General features: G+C 46.0%; 2 protein-coding genes and 1 long non-coding RNA gene across 5 annotated transcripts; 1 reads left to right on the top strand and 2 right to left on the bottom strand.

Annotated features, from left to right (window-relative positions):
- Positions 1–61: 61 nt before the first annotated feature.
- LOC141092153 (uncharacterized) lies at positions 62–3,428 on the bottom strand. Its single transcript, XR_012232696.1, has 3 exons — positions 3,246–3,428; positions 3,114–3,172; positions 62–560 (listed from the first exon to the last, which is right to left on the bottom strand). It is a non-coding gene; the product is annotated as an uncharacterized lncRNA (long non-coding RNA).
- On the top strand, positions 3,424–11,580 carry OTUB2 (OTU deubiquitinase, ubiquitin aldehyde binding 2). Of its 3 annotated transcripts, none has more exons than XM_073578101.1 (6): positions 3,424–3,488; positions 6,931–7,026; positions 7,155–7,273; positions 7,351–7,435; positions 8,222–8,449; positions 8,853–11,580. In XM_073578101.1, the coding sequence occupies exons 1-6, from the start codon at positions 3,486–3,488 to the stop codon at positions 9,087–9,089; spliced, it is 768 nt and encodes a 255-aa protein (XP_073434202.1). In that variant the 5' UTR covers positions 3,424–3,485; the 3' UTR covers positions 9,090–11,580. The 3 variants fall into 3 exon arrangements, with proteins under 3 accessions (XP_073434202.1, XP_073434201.1, XP_073434200.1); XM_073578100.1 differs by lacking the exon at positions 3,424–3,488 and adding an exon at positions 4,159–4,189; XM_073578099.1 differs by lacking the exon at positions 3,424–3,488 and adding an exon at positions 4,233–4,313.
- On the bottom strand, positions 9,160–21,223 carry DDX24 (DEAD-box helicase 24). The gene is made up of 9 exons (XM_073578091.1): positions 21,077–21,223; positions 19,247–19,978; positions 16,440–16,832; positions 15,606–15,759; positions 13,449–13,964; positions 13,225–13,300; positions 12,793–12,981; positions 12,540–12,669; positions 9,160–9,678 (listed from the first exon to the last, which is right to left on the bottom strand). The coding sequence occupies exons 2-9, from the start codon at positions 19,965–19,967 to the stop codon at positions 9,443–9,445; spliced, it is 2,415 nt and encodes an 804-aa protein (XP_073434192.1). The 5' UTR covers positions 19,968–19,978; positions 21,077–21,223; the 3' UTR covers positions 9,160–9,442.
- Positions 21,224–21,432: the final 209 nt, after the last annotated feature.

Here is a 21,432-nt window from a genome sequence, read left to right as displayed (position 1 = left end):
TATTAATGCAATCTGCTAAAAGTCTACCAGCATAAAATAAGGCCCCGATTCAACAATTTCATTTTGGGGTTTTTTTTTTAAACATTTTTCTTAAAATTGTGCACAATGTTTGAATTAGGAGTGAATTAAAAGATGCTTTAATTTTTAATATTTTCCATTTTTGCAGAGTAAAATGTCGCGCAAAAAAATGACAAGGACAGAAAAAAAACCCCTAGAGTACAAATTTAAATCCTTATCATAATTTAAATAAATGAAAGTCAGAAAGCGGCAGAGTTCAGAGCAGAATATGCAAATATCAAATTCGCACGATGCGTCTCGTGCCTTGTTCCCTTAGGCGCTGTGTACACCGAGTAAAACTTTTTTCAAACAGAAACTACTTGACGAAGCACCTATTTGGGTGGAATTTTTCTTTTCTCGAACCAATTTTTTTAATTTTTTTATTTTTTTAACCCTGTTGAGTGCACCGTGTTTAGTTTGGAACAGATTCCATCAGAAGCCGCTTGAAAGAAGTCACGTGCAATTTTTATTGTTTTGCCCCTCCAAGACGTTTTTCCAAACCTCTGCAATGAAAAAAAAAAAATCTTGTCTGTGCAACAAAGGTGATTTCTCATCGAAATTAATTGGAAGCAATGTTTCAGCTTTTTTTTTTGTAATAGATTGAAAATTAAGTCCTGGAAAAAACAAAAAAAATCTCAAGGAGTTTTTGGAACAGAAACTTTCCAAATCTAAAAACTCTTCAAGAACTTTGCATTTCGGTTTCTGCGCTGAAATCTCAGCAAAAAGACACAGGGTGCACGGATCACCTTTTCAGCATCAGCTTTATGCAGCGTAAGGCCGGGATCACACATGCAAGAAACTCGGATGAGTCTCGCATCTTAATACCCGGCACTTGGGAGCAGAGCGTGCGGCTGCATAGCAATACGTGGAGCCGCACGCTCCAATCCGAGTGCCGGGTATTTACATGGGAGACTCGTCCGAGTTTCTCGCATGTTTGATCCCGGCCTTAGTCAAGCACACCTCGCTGTGGCACGTGTAGTCGACGCTGCGTCTCACAATGCACCAAGGAGGGATGGGGCCCAAGATAGGAAACTGCGAGAACGGACGGTCACCTGAAAGATGATGTAAAACTCTAATGGACCCCACATGACTCACTAAAACTTTTAATAGGGGGATTCAGAGGACGAGACCACCTCTATGCCATCCATGTCTTCTAGCAGGACAGAATACTCTTCAGGGTATGTGCACACATTGCGGATTTTTCCGTGCGGATTTGGCTGAATCCGCAGGTAAAATGACCTGAGTTTTACCTGTGGATTTAGTCCAGATTTCTTGCAGATTTTGTGCGGATTTCACATGTTTTTACACCTGCGGATTCCTATAATGGAGCAGGTGTAAAAATGCTGCGGATTCCGCACAAAGAATTGACATGCTGCGGAAAATAAACTGCAGCAAATCTGTGCGGAAAAATCCTCAGAATGTGCACAGCGGATTTGGTTTTCCATAGGTTTACATGGTACTGTACACCGCATGGAAAACTGCTGCGGATCCGCAGGGTCAAATCCGCAACGTGTGCACATACCCTAATAGTCCGTCTCTATCAGCCCCCTAATCTGTTTCCTGTTTGTTAGGCCGGGGTCACACTAACCGATGCAAAATACGGTCAGTATTTTACATGCGTAATACGGATGAATGGCCCCTAAACAGTGCTCCGTATGTCATCCGTAAGCAAGGTGTGGTCGCGTATTTTGCGCATGTCAGCATCCGTATGTAATCCGTATGGCGAGATTTTCTCGCAGGCGTGCAAAATGGACATATAATGGAGCCCTATGACAGGGTTTATAACAGAAACCAAAGAATAGATATATACACATAGAATGCATATATATATATATATATATATATATATATATATATATATTCTATGTGTATATATCTATTCATTCGTTTCTTTATTAAACCTGTCAGTGTGAGTTTACTGTATAGTGCACTGAATTGCCGGCTTTTCTAAAAGACACCGGGTGCGTATTTCTCGCAGGTCACACGTGTGGTCCGTGTGTAATCCGTATTTTTTGCGCACCCATAGACTTGCATTGGCGTATTACGGCCGTAGTACGCTGACAATCGCAGCATGCTGCGAGTGGCACGGAGCGTAGGATACTGAGGAGAAATATACGCCTGGTGCGAGGGACCCCATAGAGAATCATTGGTCCGTGTCTAATGCGTGCTTTTAGCGACTCTCACTCGGCCGTATTCCTCGCCAGTGTGACCCCGGCTTTATTCTGTTACATTGTTTCCAATAATCTACAAATAAAGCAAAATGTAACCAAACATCATCCCCCTGCTCGGCCTTTCTGCGCCTCTTCCTCCAGTCTGGATAGCGGGTGTCGCCCACTTACTTAGGCTGGTTTCACATTGGCGTTTCACAGACCTGCATCGGTCTGCGCACGGCTGCTGCTAAGCTCCGCCCCTGCCATGCCTCCTCCGGTTAGCTCCGCCTATGGGCGCATGCCGCTGCATGCGTCCTGCGTCCCCTATCTTTAGCATTGGGGACGCAGGCCGTGCACAGGTATGCGTTTGCTGGCGCATGTGTCCTTTTGACGGTGCGCCGAGCGCACAAAAATGCAACAGATTGCGTTTAGCGCAGGTCGGCGCAGCATCAAAAGGACGCCTGCACCGACGAACGCATACCTGTGCACGGCCTGCGTCCCCAATGCTAAAGATAGGGGTCGCATGCAGCGTCATGCGCCCATAGGCGAAGCTAACCGGAGGAGGCGCGTCAGGGGGCGGAGCTTAGCGGCGGCCGTGCGCAGACCAACGCAGGTCAGTGAAACGCCAATGTGAAACCAGCCATATTAATGTTTCTTACCGGGGTCACAGTTTGGGGCTCCCAAATGTTTTTGCACAATTCGTCATTCGCGACTTTTCCAAAAGTTGCATTGTTTGTCGCACGTTCTCCATTACCGCTCGCCCTGATTTACACCCACATTTTGGGGCACTTTTTTTTCCACAAAAGGTCAAAGATATTGCAACATTTCGAAGAATTTAGATGAAAAAAAAAACAGAAACAGAAGTCACGGGAAAAAAAAAGTTTTTTTTTGTTTAGTTTTTTTTACCTCACTGCAAGCAAGGATCCTGCAAATGGTGAGAACGGGAAGCACACAGCAAACATTTCCTGAGGAGGGAAAGGAGACGTCACTACAAAGCAGAAGACTATCTCAAGCCTCTTACCCTTACGGCTTCCTAACCTCTGACTGCTGGGGGACTACAATTCCCAGAACGCCTTGAGAGCCTGAACTCAGGGCATGCTGGGTGTTGTAGTTGCTGGACATGTCACTGTGTTGCATTTGTTACTTTCCCGCAGTCCAGACTTTGACCTTGGTGACGTCACGTGACGTGGGCGGAGTAGAAGGAGGCGGGAAACTTATTTAAGGCGGAGCTTGAGGCCTTTTCTGGTTTTTGCAGGAAGAAGGAGCAGAGCTGGCAACATGGTTGGTGCAGGCTGGGGCCACTTATACTGTGTCAGTCCCAGCATGTCCTGACACTTGCATGCTGGGAGTTGTAGCAAAGCAGCCATGAGCTGCAGGTTCTTCTGTATTAATCATGGTGTGGTATTGTCCTCTGGTATCAGGCAGGGGCAGTGCTCATGCTGAGTGGCTCCAGGGAGGATCATTGTTACCTTGTGTCACTTCAGAGATGAGACACTATGTAACAGTCAGTGAGGGCAGGGTCACAGGCATCTCTGGGGTTTGGGGGTGAAAAATCAAGATATTCCTGATAGGTAATGTGCTGCTCATTTGGGGTCTGATGCTGGGACCCCCACAGATCCCAAGATTGGCCCCCCAGAATGTAGCGGAGGTGCGCATGCTTGACCTGTGCTCCAGTCATTGTCCATGGACTGCCATGTGCAGTGCCTTTTCCATCAGTCCCATAAACAATGAATGGACAGGAAGCCAAGCACATGCCCCTCTGCTACGATCTGGACAAGGCTGCAAAGCCACATTCTCAGGATCTGTGGGGGTCACAGCGGTAGCACTCTCCCCAATGGTCAGCACATTACCCCCCCCATTCAATACTCAGGGAATGTCTTTGACTTTTTGTGGATAACCCTTTAATGCCCCATTTGTGGAATTGCAGGGGTTCCCTGCAGTTGGACTCCAAACGATCAGCAAGTCACCCCCAATTTATGAAGGTACCTTGATTTTTTTTTTTTAGGACTATCCCTTTAAGGAAGTTCCTGCCTTATATCTATGGCAAATCTCACTAGGACATATCTGAAGCTCACGGGGCCCCAAAACTCACAGCTCCATACTGGTGTGAGTACGGCCCCCGGACTCCTGTGCCAGCTAGCCCTGCACCATTATTTGCCGATTGGGCTGTAACTATAGCAGTGAGGATTTGGGGTGAGCGTCAGATTCAGCTCTAGAGGTGAGTGGAGGATTTGGGGATAAGTGTCAGCTCTAGAGGTGAGTGGAGGATTTGGGGATAAGTGTCAGCTCTAGAGGTGAGTGGAGGATTTGGGGATAAGTGTCAGCTCTAGAGGTGAGTGGAGGATTTGGGGATAAGTGTCAGCTCTAGAGGTGAGTGGAGGATTTGGGGATAAGTGTCAGCTCTAGAGGTGAGTGGAGGATTTGGAGCTGCAGTGTCAGCTCTAGGGGTTAGCAGAGGTTTCGGGGAGAAGTGTCAGCTCTAGAGGTGAGTGGAGGATTTGGAGCTGCAGTGTCAGCTCTAGGGGTTAGCAGAGGTTTCGGGGAGAAGTGTCAGCTCTAGAGGTGAGTGGAGGATTTGGAGCTGCAGTGTCAGCTCTAGGGGTGAGCAAAGGATTCAAGGAGAATGGTCAAGCTGTAGGTGGAGCAGAAGCTGCAGGACGGTGGGGGCCATTTACAAGTTGTGTACAGGTAACAGGACCCAGCACCTTCTAGTGACCCTCCCTATAATGCTGTGGATGTGCCGGTAATTATGCTCGTCAGATTGCGCCCCTTTTGCTGTGGGGTCCCAGCGTTCGGCTCGCTGGTTAGTATGAAATCTCAAGCAGGTGGAGTGCCTCCATCCACAGCACAGACTCTGCAGGCATAGATTGCCCTCTGGTGGTGCAAAGGTAAAAAAACAAGAAGCAGATGACCCCTTAAAGAGAACCTGACACCAGGAATAGCTCTGTAAGGCTATGTGCACACGCTGCAGATTCACCTGCGGGTTTTTCCACGTGGATCCGCAGGTAAAACCGCAGGTAAAGTGACCTGCGGTTTTCCTGCGGTTTTGCCCTGCGATTTCACACCTCTACTATGTTAAAGGTGTAAAACCGCTGCGGAATCCGCCCAAACAATTGACATGCTGCGGTTTGTAAACCGCGGAAAAAAACGCAGTGTGAACACAGCTGTTTTGAAATGTCATTGGGTAACATGGTACTGTACCATGTCTGCGGAACTGCTGCGTTTCCGCAGGGCCAAAACCGCTGCGGAAATGCAGAATCCGTAACGTGTGCACATAGCCTTAACCTGCAGATATGGGGTTAATCTGCAGGGTAACAGCGCTATTATGCTGTCCGGCACCTGCAAACAGCCGAATGCAGCGGGGAGAAAATGATCTTTATTCTCCCACCAGCATTTGCTTTTCAGTCATAGGGGCGGAGCTGCAGCGGTTCAGTCATCGCTCTGAGTATACAGAGTGGTGGCTGTAACTGCGCTCCCGGCCCGGACTGACAGTGGCTCTACATTGCAGCCGGCTGTCAGTCAGTGCCGGGGGACTCAGTGGTGACTGAACCGGCATCGTAACGCTTTTAACCTACAGATTAACCCCACATCTGCTGGTTAACTTATTTCTGGTGAGTTTCCTTTAAGGCAATGTTAACAACTTGTTTTTGCAGTGTTTTTTATGCAAATTTTCAGCTGCATTTCACAGTACCAGCAAAGTCAATGCGATTTCAGAAGTCTCACGCACACGGCTTTTCTTTTTTTTCCTGACTGTTTTATCAAAGAGCTGCAATTTTTGCCCATTGAGAGCAATGAGTAATGCAACATACATTACAAAGACTAAGCAAAAAACGTAGGTATTGGGTTTCACTGCATTTTTGGTGGCAAAACCTAATGAAGTACAATCATTTTTTTTTTTCTGCACTACACTTTATCAGCGTGCACAAAAAAAGCAGCCAAAACTAAACCGGTTTTGTAAGCAGCTTAAACTTGGCAAAATTAAACTTCACGTGTGCACATGGCCTCAGGGTGTGTGCACACGCTGCGGATTTTTAGCAGTTTTTGCTGCAGTGCACAGAGTGCAGATTTTTCCGCGGTTTCAAAACCGCAGCGGTTATACACCTCCATTGTCCAGGTGTCAAACCACAGGGCAAAACCGCAGGCTAATCCACAGATAAATCGCAGGTCTTTTGACCTGTGGATTTTGCAGAATCTGCAGTGTGCACACCCCCTTAGACTCACAGCCGGTGTGCTTGGCTGCTGCAGTTTTCATACAGCCCAACATCGTGCGACTTTCTAGAACATTGCGGCCCCCATTCATTATTTGCAATTTCTTTTTCTTTTCCATGTTTGATTTTCATTGAACCTCTTTTGTGCCAAATTCTTCAGAATGGCTGACAGATTAAGTGATTTTGTGCAAAATCAAAGATGTCTTTTGTTTTCTCTTTTTGCCCCATCTTACTGTGAAGTCATACAATAAATTCTGCCAGTTAGTCTTAAACGGTGCAAAAATAAAATGAGGCAGCGGAGGTCAGAACGGCGCAGACTGTGCCACACCGAGAAGTCACAAATGGTGACTGAGGCTAAAACCGCTGCCGTGATGGTCAACGAGAACCTCCGGAGCTGCACATCACAGAATGACTGAGGAGGCAATTACAACCACTAGCAGAGGCGATGATGGCCGGGGTAGCCGTGCTGGAGATCTCCGCTTGCTGTCAGTGACTGTCACTTTTTTGTGTTGCAGGCCGCAGACCTGTATGGATTGATATCAGAGAAGTGCGACCTCGCGGTCTTTATAGCGGAGCACTGCGGCGAGCCGTTGTGTAGACAGAGGTTGAAGGTAATTTTAACCCTTTCTTGGTGCCGCTGACTGCTCCCAAAACCAGTTTACTAGAGGGTGCGAGTTACTCCTCCTCCTGGGTGTTGTAGTCCCCTCACAGATGTCCTGACTCCCTCGCTCTCTCCTAGGGCCTGCAGGGACACTATTGCGCCGCCCGCAGGACGTGCGCCGATGGCAGCTGCTTCTATAGAGGTTTGGGCTTCGCTTTCCTGGAGTATCTGCTCCATAAACCCCAGGACTTGCTTCGGTGAGTGGACGGCTATTAGTCACTGACCACATGGACATTTCCAGGGTCCGGCCTCAGCTGTTTGCTCTTCCTTGCAGGTTTAGAGAGCGGGTGACACACAGTCAGAAGGAGCTGATGGCTGCCGCATTCCAGGATAATGTGTATAGACACCACTATGAGACAGTAAGTCTGAGCTGGGAGGGAGAGGAGGGGGATGCAGCTTCTCTGCGTCAGACTGCAGGCAGGGGGAGATCTGATTGGCTTAGAGCTCACAGCTCAGCTCTGACCTCACACCTTTGCATACTTAGAGAAAATAAACATTTAAAGGGGTTATCCAGAATTGGAAAACACAACTGCTTTCTTCCAAAACAGCGCCACCCCTATACATAGGTTGTATATGGCATTGCAGCTCAGTACTACACAGCCTGCAGAGATATTGCGCAGTCTTTAGAAGAAAGCTGCCACATCTTCCTAATCCACCTCTAGAGAAGCTTGAGGATAATAGCTTTTTGTTTCACTTTAAATGAAAGTTACAGAATTTTTTATTACAGGATTAAAGATCTCTGCTTGTCAGTGAAGGGAACATTGATATTTCAACAGGGCAAGGCTTCAATCTTTTGATGAAAAGCATAAAGAATGCTCCTGTTCTTTGACAGGAAACAGATCATGAAAGCAACCAGTGGTTGAAAGACTAGGTCAATAGGAAAACTGCAAAAACTTGCATCATTGAGAGACTGAAAACTTTACGCAAGACCTGAGAAAGTGCTGATGGGTTAGGTTGGGTATCTGCAGGCAGCAGGTGATGCTGGGGGTAGTTGTTCCAGGGCAGGTGGAGCGATCATATGTAAATTTGTTTTGCATTTCCCCTTTAAGAGTGGCAGCGAGCAGTGTAGCAGGCGATAGTTGGGGTCCTGGACCCCTGCGGTCTGATTATTGCCTCCTGTGACTTGTGATCCGATCTCTTTCGAGTTTCTCAGCCTTGTAGATTTGGCAGCAGGTGAAGTGACAGCAACGGGTGAGGCAGCAGCGGACGAAGTTACAGCAAGCAGCCTCCTGAAAGCATTCAACCATCCCTACATCTCAGACAGCGCCGTCCGGTACCTGAGACTCGTCACCTCCGCCTTCCTCCGGAGCAGAGCCGACTTCTTCCTGCCATTCTTAGAGCATGTCAGCAGCATGGATGAATTCTGTGCCCAGGTCCAGCCTTGTTATATGTATTGGGGGGTTAGGATCGGACAGGTAGATTGCAATATACCCAATCCTTTGTTTCAGAGGTGCCTGACCCCATCTTACCTCCCATGTCCCATCCCTTTCATCCTCATGATCTATAATAAATGTACAGCCAATATAGATCTCACCAATGTGATCTCACAGGTGGACCTTCGATAGGTGCCGTTGTCAGTGACTGTCAGACTTCCCCTTCATATCTACAGCCCTCTACAATAATTTGTATGGGAAGCTGGCCCTCACTGAAGGCCTTGAGTCTACTATCCACACAGATGGATCATATGCACGCTCGGCAGACGTGAGCATGCAGGTGTACAGGATCCAATGGCGGCATACTGTAAACTGTCTTTTTTTTTTTTCCTCTTCGTTCCAGAGCGTGGAGCCCATGATGGCGGTGTGCGACCACATCCAGATCATGGCTGTGACTCAGGCGCTGGATATATCACTGCAAGTGGAATATGTGGACTCCAGAGACGTGGCCATAACTCAGCACATCTTCCCAGAGGGATCCTGCCCTTGTGTCTACATGCTGTATAATGAGGACCATTACACCCTGCTGTACAAGGAGGGAGCGATCACCCCTGTTGTAGGGGCCGCTGCACAGGATTGACGTGGGGCTCCTACAGCTGCAATATGCCCGACCCTATAGATCTGGACACATATGAAACTGTCACCAAGAGTTCCAATCTGCATTGCAATTTATTAACCCCCTGGGATTTAGGGGTGGCTCTGGTGTGGTCTCCACATGTGGGAGCGTTACTTGAAGTAGTTATATGGAGCATAGTGACTGCTACATCAGAAGGGGCAGAGATTTATTATTTTACTCTGCACAAAGCTCCTGGGGCTCATTCTTATGTGTCCAGTCTGTCTGCCATTCCCAGTTTGTGTCCCCGATTCTGCAGGAACAGCACCACCCGGTGGCCGCTCCAAGCAGCTGCAGTCTCTGTACAGGGAATTCTCCCATCAGGATTTGTGTTTCCCCCGGTTCTCCTTGGCTTTGAGCTCAGACAGCGTGTGCAGAGCACTCTGTGCGGTGCTAAGGGGCAGGCTAGGCAGGGGCAGTTGGCCACTCTGGGTCGGGTACTTGGTTTTCATGACGTTCCTGAATACGGGCTGGGACAAGAGTCTCTTCAGCTGCTTCTTCATCATCTTCAGGGCTTTCTGCTTCTGGTGATCTTCTTGTTCATCATGCTTTCCACCTAGAAAGGAGCCGGACAGCAGTGAGTTAATTATTACATCTTATTCTGATGGTTTGTTACTATGTATCAGTCTGGGCAACTGCAACAAACCCTCAGCTGTGGATGACACTGCAGAGAGGAGGGTCCTGGGGATGTGACCCCCCCTCCCTCCCTCCTCTGCACATGGAGAATAGCACAAGCACTGTTTTGTGATCTGCAGGGTGCTATAAAGCAGAGCAGCACCCAGAGCCTGCTCCGACCACTGCCATGAAACAAGTTCTGCCTCCATTGGGTGATGTTTGTTTTTTACTTTAATATTTGTATATGGGGCTAAAAATAAAGTTTGTAATTAAGTTTCATTAAATAACTTGCACAGTTTGTCATCTGCAGGCTCTCAGCTTCGCTGCATTTCTACTTTAATGTTAAATTACAATAGGAGATATCCACAAACTACAAGTTGCCCAACATTGAGCTGTATTTCTTGCTAGAATATACTCCTTAATGACCGCCGATACACCTTTTATTGGTGCTGAGAAATAAGGGTATAGCACCACCACCACCCCAGTTGGAAAAATCTCGTTTTTTACTGTCCAGTCTTGTGATCGCCGTTATTCACTATATGGCGATCACAAAAAGAGTCAGATTTTCCATTCATTTCTCTCTCCTCTGCTATAATCTAGCATACCTAGAGAGAGAAATGGGGTCCCCCGAGCACCCCTGGTACATCTACACCATCCCAGGACTCTGGCTCTGTACCCCAACCCTCCGCGTAATCTTCCAGGAAGAAAATGTCACCCGCTGAGATTTGCCACCTGGCAACAATAGTTTTTTTTTTTTTTCCTCCTATTGGTTCATTTTGATCACTGAAGGTCTATCACGGTGATCAAAATTAAAAAAAGTAAAACACCCCCCCCCCCCCCCTTAGTTAGGTAAAAATAAGTAATTTCTTTCCATTCTTTGCAGTTACGGTTGTCGTTAGGGCTGTTTTAGGGTTGGTGTTGGAAATGAGGGCGCCCGCCATCGATTCCAGCCAATTTTGTGCTCAAAGTCAAATGGTGCTCCCTCCCTTCTCAGCTCTGCCATGCGCCCAAACAGTGGCCTTCCCCCGCATACGGGGTATCGGCGTACTCAGGAGAAATTGCACAACATATTGTGGTCCGTTTTCTCCTGATACCCTTGTGAAAATAAAGTTTGGGTCTAAAGTAATTTTTTTGTGAAATAAGTTAAATGTTAATTTTTTTTCCTTCTACATTGCTTTAGTTCTTGTGAAGCACCTTGAAGGGTTAATAAAACAGTGGAAACCCCCCCCCAATTCTGACTCCAACCCTAACTGCAAAGAAAGGTTAAAATAAAATTGTATTTTTTGTTCGAAACTAAAGAGGGTGACAAAGGGGTGTTTGAGTTACAATTTTTTTTTCATTTTGATCACTGTGATAGGATCTTTCACAGTGATAAAAAGAAACAGGAAAAATCTCCTACTGGCGCTGGGTCCCGGGCGCACTGGAAGAAGACAGAGGGGTCCAGGAGCCTGAGCAGGAGGATCCTGGGATGGCAGAGGTACCGGAAGGGGACTGACCCAAATCATCTTTTCTGGGGTTCTAGCTCCCCCCCCCCCCCCAGCTGAGATCACGTAGATTTTCTGAAACTAAGGCCCATTAGCTGCCGCCGTTAAAAGGCCTATCGGTGGTCGGTAAGGGGATAAGCACAAGCACTTTTTATCCTTGATATTGCCATCTGCTGGCTAATAATGACATTTGTGAATACAGAATGATTGTCCAATAAGAGGTAAAAAGGTTTATTTATCCTTATTGATGTAATTTTCATATACCTTGTTACTATTTGATACTGTTGTCTTCTTGCCTTCTAAATTCCTGACATTTTAAAATTAACTATTATACGCAAAATAAATAGTTTTCTATCTTTGTTCCTGGATGTTACTCTTTAGACTTCCATGGCACATATCTGTGATTATTCTACTTTAATATTGTCTGAGCTCAGGAAAAAGACTACGTGCTTGGGTAAAAAAATAAACTCACAGATTCTCAGCTGGCTCATTCGGCAACCTGCAACAGAGGAGAGGCCCCTAAAAACACTGCTGATAATCTGACATTTAATGCTGGCCGCATCTGATCTGGCACTAATTGACCACCCAAAAAGCCACTCTGGGGAGCCAACACTGTTGCTATTCCCATAAAGCCCAGTCTTGGCCTGCACCCTAGAGAAAACCTGAGGTTTTTTTTTCTTTTAAGTTATCCTGCAAGACAAAGCCTCAGATCCATGTCCCAAGGGGAACTAAAAGTCAATAGGGCAAAACAGCCGTTCTCAATCACCCTGTTTTCCACCTATCAAAAAGCCTGAGTGACCGCTCTCTGTGCAGCAAACTGCGTAATAAAAAATTCAAATGCCTGCCTTTACCAGTAATCTAAAATTACTACACAAGTTTATTCTCACTGTAATCGTACAGACATGGAGATTCTGATGCATTATTGCTGCCTCCAATTTATCATATCCCAGCTTTTCTCACAAATAGCACTGCCTAAACTCAAATCCTGCCTGTGCTGGCTGACCATGCAGGAGGCAGGCAGCACACTCTCGCTGTAGCTCCATGATCACCCTTATCTCTGGCTTCTCTATGAAGCAGCTCACTACACTTATGATTTCAGCAAGCGGCGACCGGACGAGTAGCGATCAGAGCAGCATTGCTGTATTCAAATCTCCCCAAGGCTGCCGTCTGCCAGGAGTTTGTACAGTCGCCCAACGGTGTGGTATATGATGGTGCTATATCAATAAGTAAAATGGGAACAAAGCTTCCAGGAGATGGAGTATTAGTGAGCAGAATTGTGACTGCAGCTCCAGGAGCGACTGTACTTTATGGTTTCTACCTATTAAGTCATCGTCATCCACATCTACTTCGAGGGCCTCGGCTGCTTGCTGGATCCAGGAATTTTGCTGTTTTGCTTTACTGTTGAAATACTCCACCTTCTCGATCTGCCGAGCCAGACTGACGCGTTCCTGGAGAGAGAAGAGATGACAGCTTTCACTACTGAGAGGACGACGGAGGCTGGAGAATCAGAGGCTGAAGGCCCCAGATACAGCACCCTCCAGTGGCTGGAGAATACATGACAGCCTCTCTACCTTAATTCCATTCATGCTTTTTGCCTCCACAGGAAACAGCGGGAGCTCATCGTCCTTCTCCAGGGTCCGGAAGATCTTCCTAAAATTCAACATATCATCTGGTCCAATCAGAAGCAAACTAAGGCCATCGCAGGAAGCTCGAGCTGTTCGGCCGCTGCGGTGAACATAGGTCTCTGATGTCCTGGGGATCTGCAAACAAAGTGATGTTACACATATGACACCAATATATACACAGCAGAATAGAAGAGTACACTCAGGATCAGTAATGTAATGTATGTACACAGTGACTGCACCAGCAGAGTAGTGAGTGCAGCTCTGGAGTATAATACAGGAGGTAAATCAGTAATGTATGTACACAGTGACTTGTGCGAGCAGAATAGTCAGTGCAGGTCTGGAGTACAACATTTTCATATTGGAGTGAAGGGGCTGTACCTGGTAATGCAGGACATGTTGGATGTTGGGAATATCCAGACCGCGGGCAGCAACGTCGGTGGTGAGGAGAATACAGCTGTAAGGCGAATATTGTGATTATGGCATCATTGTCATCTCTCACAAGGTCAGTATACTCATCTACTATAATACTCTGTGATGCTGTGGACTCTCCTCTTTCCTCTATATGAATTTTAGTACAGATAATATTGAGTGATAATTATCACCTTTCCCGTTCTGCGAATCTCTCCAGGTTTTTAAGCCGCTGCTTCTGGTGCATGTTGGCGTGAAGTGGCATGGGGTTACACTCCATGATGGTCAGGAGAGACGTCAGCCGCTTAATGCAGTCAATGCTATTGGCGAACACCATGGTCCTGCCCGGGTACTGCAGCAGGAAGTAGTAGAGGTAGAAGTCCTTCTCATCGCTGCTGCAATGGATCTTGGTCTCAGTCAGCGTCTCCACAGTGGCCTGCTTCCTGGTCAGGTCGATCACCTTGGGTTTGCCCTTTAGGCCGATTTTGGCCATCAGACTTTCCAGCTTCCCTTCCTTGTCCATCTTCTTGTAGTTCTTCTTTTGCAGGAGGCGGCTCGGGGCCTGGTGTATGAGGGTCAGGGTGGCAGAAAACACAAAGGTCTGTCTCTGGCGGTTGTAGTGAGAGTCGCTTAGCATCTCCAGCAGCTGTGACAGCTCAGCGTAGTGACCCTTCTCCACCATCCGGTCTGCTTCATCGATGACCAGGCACCTACAGCAACAAGACACGAGGCTGAACTCAGGTCCCAAACCATCTAAGAAATGTTCTAGCAGCCATATTAGTCATTAACCAGCTGATCCACAAAGAACACTGGGGGACAACTGACCTGAAAGTGCTTTCTCATCAAACCCGTTTAGAAGAAGCTACGATGCATCATTGTGCAAGAAACATACACGGAATTCAGAACTCTAAGAAAGCTGGGGCAATCCCCACAGAAGCTTTGTAGTGGCCATGTTGACTAGCTGCCAGAATCTTATACCAAGACGTCAATGATGAGGCTCTAGGAAAGTCGTGTGCCACGATGGCTGTTCAGAGGGTTTGCCATCCACTTTTCTGACCATTTGGCGATGTATGCAGGAACACTGGAGTGGTGGATATACTGTATTTTGCGGACTATAAAACGCACTTTTTTCCAAAAATATTTGAGGAAGGGGGGGGGGTATATCTTATAGTCCAGATGTACCTAACAGTTCAGCTGGAGGGGAGGGTGCAGCAATGAAGCAGGTCACAGGAGGCAGGAGAAGGCAGCTGCAGCTAAAAACTTGCGTGTTCACTATAAAGGAAGATGAATATTCACTGCTCCCCATGACCATAATCCCGCCAACCTCTATGCACTGAAGGTTGAAGCGACTAAGAGCATGTGGAGCAGTGAATATTCAATCTATTTAATAGTGGGCACGTGTTAGCTGCAGTTGCAGGCTTCCTGCAGCAGCTGGGCGATCACGTGTGCCCACTATTACGGAATATGAATATTTACTGCTCCACACTCCTTTAGTCCCGAGTATGGGGAGCAGTGAATATTCCGGCAGCTGACCTCGGTGTGTGGGGGTGCATGACAGTGACATCAAGCGTGCTTACACTCTGAAATCAGCTGCCGTCATCAGAACAAGAGCTGCGAGGGAACAGAGAGAAAGCGAGTAGAATGGGGGTGGAATGGAGGGGGGGTATTAGTACAGAATTGGGGGACATTACCCCTATAACAGAGTCAGCAGCAGATCCTCCCCTCCCCCCCCACCATAAGGGTATCATGACCACATTTGTTGCCTCAATTTTTTTCTATTTTCCTCCTCTAAATCATAGGTGAGTCTTATAGTCCGAAAAATACAGTAAATGAGGAACTGACAAATTTGTAAGTGTGTACAAGAGTAAGGTAAATCTCACTTAAAGGAGTCACCCAGCATGGATCCCTTTCACATCAGGTGGCAAGCGCTGCTGATGACAGCACATCTGCACAAATCTGTGGCGACGTGCATGATACCCATCAATTGTGCATGCTTCTCAGCATGCAAGATGATCAACATCGCTGCAAACCTCTCAGTGTGGAAAGCAGTGCTGCACATCCCTTTAAAGGTAGCCATACACTTTTCACCCAGCTTTCCCTAAAACAGACAAATGTCAGAAAAATATTAAAGTTGTTTCCAGGTTTGGAATATCTGAGCATTGGGATTTGAAAGCTGTAACAGCATCCATATTGTTAGCCACTCAGCTGTATTTTAAAAAAAAAAATTGTAACTGGGAATGTTTTTTTTTAGCTTACACGCTCTCTATATAAAAGGGGTCTGGTGGTGGAAAGAACACACCCGACATTCATTACAAGACAGGACTGGTCCTGGACCGAACTCCCCCACTCACCGGAGCATCCGCAGGTTGCACAGATGCGGATGTCTCTCTTTAATCATCTCCCAAAGACGCCCCGGGGTTGCAATGACAATCTCCGGCCTCCGGTTTAGCACTCTCTCCTGTTTCTGGGGGGCCATTCCTCCGACCACTATAACTGCTTTGATCCCTGAACAGAAGAGCAATGTCAAATTAGAAGGTCTCAGAAAAACAATGCCCCAACGCCTCTTCTAACCAAAAAGTGGACGCATCCTTAAAGGGGTTGCCCAGGCTTGGGGATAGAGTCTGCAGTCGTTATGTGACTGCAAACTTATGAAGCCTCACAGTGCGCACTGCCAGGATTCTACAGTTACTGTAGCGAGAGGTCATGTGACCACAAGTATGTGATTTGAATACTTCTGATCATGTTCCCAATGGACATGTCTGGCCGTGTTCAATCCACTTGTAGTGAGTGACACCACGCACATAGTGGTGAGTGAGTATACTCCTTGCGTGCTCAGAGATTTAGTTTTGTGTTGAAGCAGCTGCATGATTTGCGGCTGCTAGACAGCCTGAATACATGTGGGGATTCCCTAACAAACAGGCATTCCTCACATATATTCAGCCTGTCCAGCTGCCGCAAATCATGCAGCTGCATCGACACAAACTAAATCTCCGAGCACACCAAAATACTCAGAGGACACCCGAGCAACGAGTATATTCGCTCATTACTATGTGCACGTCTAGTCGGAACGTGACCGAATCTTTGCTTGACTGTAGACTTGAACCTCCAGCCTGGACAATCACTTTAAATCTTTGAAGGAGCCCTGAGGATACTACATGTAATGAATATAAAGATTCGGATCTCACCGGTAAATTGCGCGACGGCGTCAATGTGATGTTTGACCTGCACAGCCAGCTCTCTAGTTGGGGTCACCACCAGTCCAAGCAGCGGCCGTTTGTTGTGGCTTCGGGGAGCAGTTTCCAGAGGAGCAAAGTTGAAATTAATATCAACATCTTTCACGACCTTCACACAGCCAATGGTGGCGTAATCATGTTCATCATCCTCAGGGTCATCATCTACTTCTTTAGTCTCCCCCTTCATGTCTTTATCAGGATCCTCAGTCACTTCCGTCTCCACATCCTCCGCTATCCCCTCACCGCCCTCCTCCTCTTCTGCTGACGCTCCATCTTCCTGAGATTTCCTCCATTTCAATATGGAGTGAATCATTGGGATGGCGAAGGCGAGAGTCTTACCACTTCCTGGAGAGAACGAAAAACAGAAAAAAAAAAACCTTACAGAATTCACACCCAACAGATGAAATTTCAAGGGGGCTTCCGGCATTACGTGCATAGGACGAGGACCCCACTAGAGTCACCAGGAATGTGCGGTAGAACTGTGGCAATGTGACATGTGAGCGTATTTCCCAATAAATGCGACCAGAGGAAGAAGAGAAAAAAAACCAAAACACAAAATACCCATGAACAGACTCCTCGCCATGGTCGTAGTTTTTGCACATTGAAATTTACCGCATTATCGAAAATCAGAGGTGACTTCAATGGTTTTCGGGGCAATAACACACTACTCTGTGGTTTCTAAAGCTTAAGGATATTTTCCATCTAGGACTTTTCACGAAAATCTGCAGCACCTCTCCATTTCGAGGCCCTGTTACAGAGATAAATGTGGGTTCCACTGTACAATAAAAAAAACTTTTGCTTTTTTTAATATAGTTAGCCTTGCAAGCGATCCCCATTTTCAAGAACTCTGCTTGCTGCTAATGAATAAAACCTTCTTCACTATCTCCACGTTTAGACCTGATTTGTTACCAGGGTTTGGTACAGTTGTATGCGGTCTCGACCAGTCCCCACTATAGTCTGATACACTATCAGGACTAACACGTTTCAGGGTTTGATACAACTGTATCTAGTCTAGACAATCTTCCAGAGAGATTTCTGCTGCTGATTAACTCAGCCCACAGAGGATTGTCTACACTGTGTTCCAAATTATTATGCAAATTGGACTTAAGTGTCATAAAGATGTAATTTTTTGTTTATCAAATAAACTCATAGATGGTATTGTGTATCAGGGCTCTTTGGATTACTGAAATCAATCTCAAATGCCTGTGATAATTAGTTTACCAGGTGAACTCAAAGGAAAGCTACTTAAGAATGATGTTCCACATTATTAAGCAGGGCACAGGTTTCAAGGAATTTAGGAAATAAAAATGATCTCTCTGCTGCTGAAAAGCATCAAATAGTGCAATGCCTTGGTCAAGAGATGAAAACATTAGATATTTCCCAAAAACGTAAACGTGATCATTGTACTGTTAAGAGATTTGTGGTTGATTCTGAGCACAGACATGTTTGTGCTGATAAAGGCAGAATGAGGAAGGTTTCTGCCAGGCAAGTTCATTGGATTAAGAGAGTGGCTGCTAAAAAGCCATTACAAACCAGCAAACAGATATTTAAAGCTGCTGGTGCCTCTGGAGTCCCTCGAGCCTCAAGGTGTAGGATCCTTCAAAGGCTTGCTGTGGTGCATAAATCTACAATTCGGCCACCCCTAAACAGTGTTCACAAGCAGAAATGGTTGCAGTGGGCCCAGACATATATGAAGACTAATTTTCAAACAGTCTTGTTTACTGATGAGTGTCGAGCAACCCTGGATGGTCCAGATGGATGGAGTAGTGGATGGTTGGTGGATGGCCACTATGTATGTCCCAACAAGGCTGCGACGTCAGCAAGGAGGTGGAGGAGTCATGTATTGGGCCGGAATCATGGGGAAACAGCTGGTAGGGCCCTTTAAGATTCCTGAAGGTGTGAAAATGACCTCTGCAAAGTATATAGAGTTTCTGACTGACAGCTGTCTTCCATGGTATAAAAAGCAGAAATGTGCCTTCAGGAGCAAAATCATTTTCATGCATGACAATGCACCATCTCATGCTACAAAGAATACCTCTGAGTCATTGACTGCTATGGGCATAAAAGGAGATAAACTCATGGTGTGGCCACCATCTTCTCCTGACCTCAACCCTATAGAGAACCTTTGGAGTATCACCAAGCAAAAGATCTATTAGGGTGGGAGGCAGTTCACATCAAAACAGCAGTTCTGGGAGGCTATTCTGACTTCATGCAAAGAAATACAAGCAGAAACTCTCCAAAAACTCACAATTTCAATGGATGCAAGAATTGTGAAGGTGATATCAAAGAAGGGTTCCTATGTTAACATGTAACTTGGCCTGTTAAGCTATTTAACTCCAAAATATCCTTTTTGTTCAGTGAATGTGACCTCCTAATGCTGCAAATTCCACAAATGAGCATTTTCAGTTCTTTAAAACATATCAAATGTTTAGAAATTCTACTGTGCCTAATAATAGGGAACAATGCAATTTGAGTTTTTATTCATTTTGGAGATTATACTGTTATTATTGGGAGGTTTCTTCAATAAAATGTGATGTATACTCTAACCAGTGATGACTTTTATTAGACTGACTGTCATTTGTACCGACTATTTAGGACAATCAGAGAAAAATATCATTTGCATAATAATTTGGAACACAGTGTAGACTGGATCAGTTGAATCGGCTTTTCTCTGTAAAAGTAACCAATAACGTTTCTATTCACTGACTACAAATTTTCCTAGAAAGTGGTTGAAAATATTACACACATTTCACACTCACCTGTCTCCGCTGCGCCCAAAACATCCATCTTGTCACGGATGGCAGAGGGCAGAGCCAGAGCTTGGATTGGGGTTGGAGAAGAAAACCCTAAAAAGCTGAGAGCTTGGAGGACTGGAGGTGGAACGTAGAGATCCTTCCATGCTGATACGTCCACATTCTTTCCTGCCGCCCTGGATAACGCCCCCGCCGCCCAGTTCTTCGTCTTCTTTGTGGGTTTGGCAGCTGGAGTCTCTTCTTGCGTCTTGGGCGCTTTAATCTTCTGCTTTTTCTTCCTCTTTTTGTTTTTCAATAGCTGAGGATTCTTTTCTTCTTCTGCCACTTCGGCCTCTTCTTCACCAGGCGCAGACACATCACTATCTTCCTCCTCCACCTCTCCAAATATCACTTCCTCCATCTCATCATCTGACTCATCTCTCGGTTTCTTGGCTTTCACGTTCTTGCGTTTTTTGCTTTTCTTACGGCCAGTAACATTTCCCTCCCCGACCTCTTCTTCTTTGTCAGGACCGCGTTTCCGTTTTCTTACATCTTTGATCAACTCATTGGCTGTCCTCACTAATTTATAGTCGGTCAGTTCCTCAAAGCAGATGATTTCGTCAATGTTCTCTTCTGCAAAAAGACAGGGGTCCAACGCCACTGGCTTCCATTTTCCAGTTATTTTGATGCCTTTCCTCTGTAGCTTTGTCTGGGTCTGGCCGCCTTTTTTAGATTTCTGCGGCTTCATTTTCTTCAAACCTGGAAAAACAAATCAAAAGAGCTGAGTAATAAATAACAGACACAATGGACCATACAGTCAGCTGAGAGACCAAGAGGGTCCCAATATCACAGCTCAGTCCAGAAGTCATACATCCAGCGTGTAGCGGACTCCATATATGTACCTGTACAGCTTCTGTAAGACAAGTCCCCTATGGAGACTAAACAAAAAAAAATCTAAATGAATAAAGGGTATTACAAAGATTTAAGAAAAAAAATTTGAAGTCAAACACTTTTCTCCATTCAAAAATAAATAAAAAACACATTTTGTGTTGCCGCATGCATAAACGTCTGATCTATGAAAGTGCAAAATTAAACCATTAGGTACAAACTGTAAGAGAAAAATGAATAAAAATGCCAAAATTGCTGTTTTTTAAGATTAATGCAACTGGCCTAAAATATTTCAGAAAAAAAGTAATAATTTCACATATTACCCAAAAAGTTATTAAAAATATCGGCTTGCCGGACAAAAAACGAGATCTCACACTGTGACTGCTCAACTGATGGAAGGAGCGAGTTTTGGGTCTCAAAGAATGGCGACACAAACCAATTTGTTTTTAAAGTTAAAAAGTTTTTTAACTACAAAAAAAACAATAAAAATGACTAGTCTGTTGTCGCTGTGAGCAGCAGAGTCTGGTTTCCAGGTGATTTACTGCACAATGAACGAAAACCAAACCCAAGACACAGCGGCTGACTCGCATATTGCTTCAGCGTCTCACGGCTCGATGATTTGTTGTTCCGATTACGGCGTCATTCAGCACTAGGACTCGTCCCACAGAAAACAACCAGGGGAGCGGGAAAAAACAAAGAAGGCTACAGGAAATTATGGAAACAGAACGAAAAAGCCCCCGGCGTCACCGCTCCCGACATTCCTTGTTAGTACAATACAAATGTCCTGATTGTCTCCGGACAATCCAGACTGACACAATGTTAGCGACACCTCAGCACAAGTCTCAGGGCAGGCCAACAGCCTCCTCCGGTGACTAGGGGTACGGACATGCTGGAACTTTTAGTTCTGCCAACGTCCATTCCAGCACGTAGTGATTCTCCGGAGCTGCCTCATCACTGGCTCATATTTACCTCTGCTCTGAGAGGAGACAAGATCACTACTCGATCACCAAGATACGCGGGATCAGCAGCTGAAACACCGAACACGCTGCTCAAAAGGAAGTCGCCATTACCGTGTGACGTCATCGGAAAGGGACAGAACAAGCTTTATTAACAGCTAAACTTCCGGACACTGCTAGTGCGAGCAGCGCCGCTCATACCCGACTCCTGTGTACTGTAGTCGCTGCGTGACCGAGACTCTACGCCATGTCCTGTGCAGCACTACTACTATAAGGAGATCTGCACCCGATATCTGTAATGCAAGATACCTGGAAGCTTAGCCGCATTAAGGGGCACATAGGGTATAGGGAGTCACTAGGTCTAGTCTT

The sequence above is a fragment of the Dendrobates tinctorius genome, unplaced genomic scaffold, assembly GCF_039654945.1.
Source record: "Dendrobates tinctorius isolate UK_male_01 unplaced genomic scaffold, ASM3965494v1 ptg000058l, whole genome shotgun sequence".
NCBI classification, from domain to species: domain Eukaryota; kingdom Metazoa; phylum Chordata; class Amphibia; order Anura; family Dendrobatidae; genus Dendrobates; species Dendrobates tinctorius.
The sequence above is the reverse complement of the archived record's forward strand: the minus strand, read 5'-3'. Positions and strand labels throughout refer to the sequence as shown.

Coding starts and splice junctions, on each gene's coding strand:
- OTUB2 (XM_073578099.1), top strand. CDS start 4,248: ATGGCAAATCTCACTAGGACATATCTGAAGCTCACGGGGCCCCAAAAC. Junction 7,436..8,221: donor ATAGACACCACTATGAGACA/GTAAGTCTGAGC, acceptor ATCTCTTTCGAG/TTTCTCAGCCTTGTAGATTT. Junction 8,450..8,852: donor TGGATGAATTCTGTGCCCAG/GTCCAGCCTTGT, acceptor TCTTCGTTCCAG/AGCGTGGAGCCCATGATGGC.
- DDX24 (XM_073578091.1), bottom strand. CDS start 19,967: ATGAAGCCGCAGAAATCTAAAAAAGGCGGCCAGACCCAGACAAAGCTA. Junction 16,833..19,246: donor TTTGGGCGCAGCGGAGACAG/GTGAGTGTGAAA, acceptor CGTTCTCTCCAG/GAAGTGGTAAGACTCTCGCC. Junction 12,982..13,224: donor AACATGTCCTGCATTACCAG/GTACAGCCCCTT, acceptor CTTTGTTTGCAG/ATCCCCAGGACATCAGAGAC.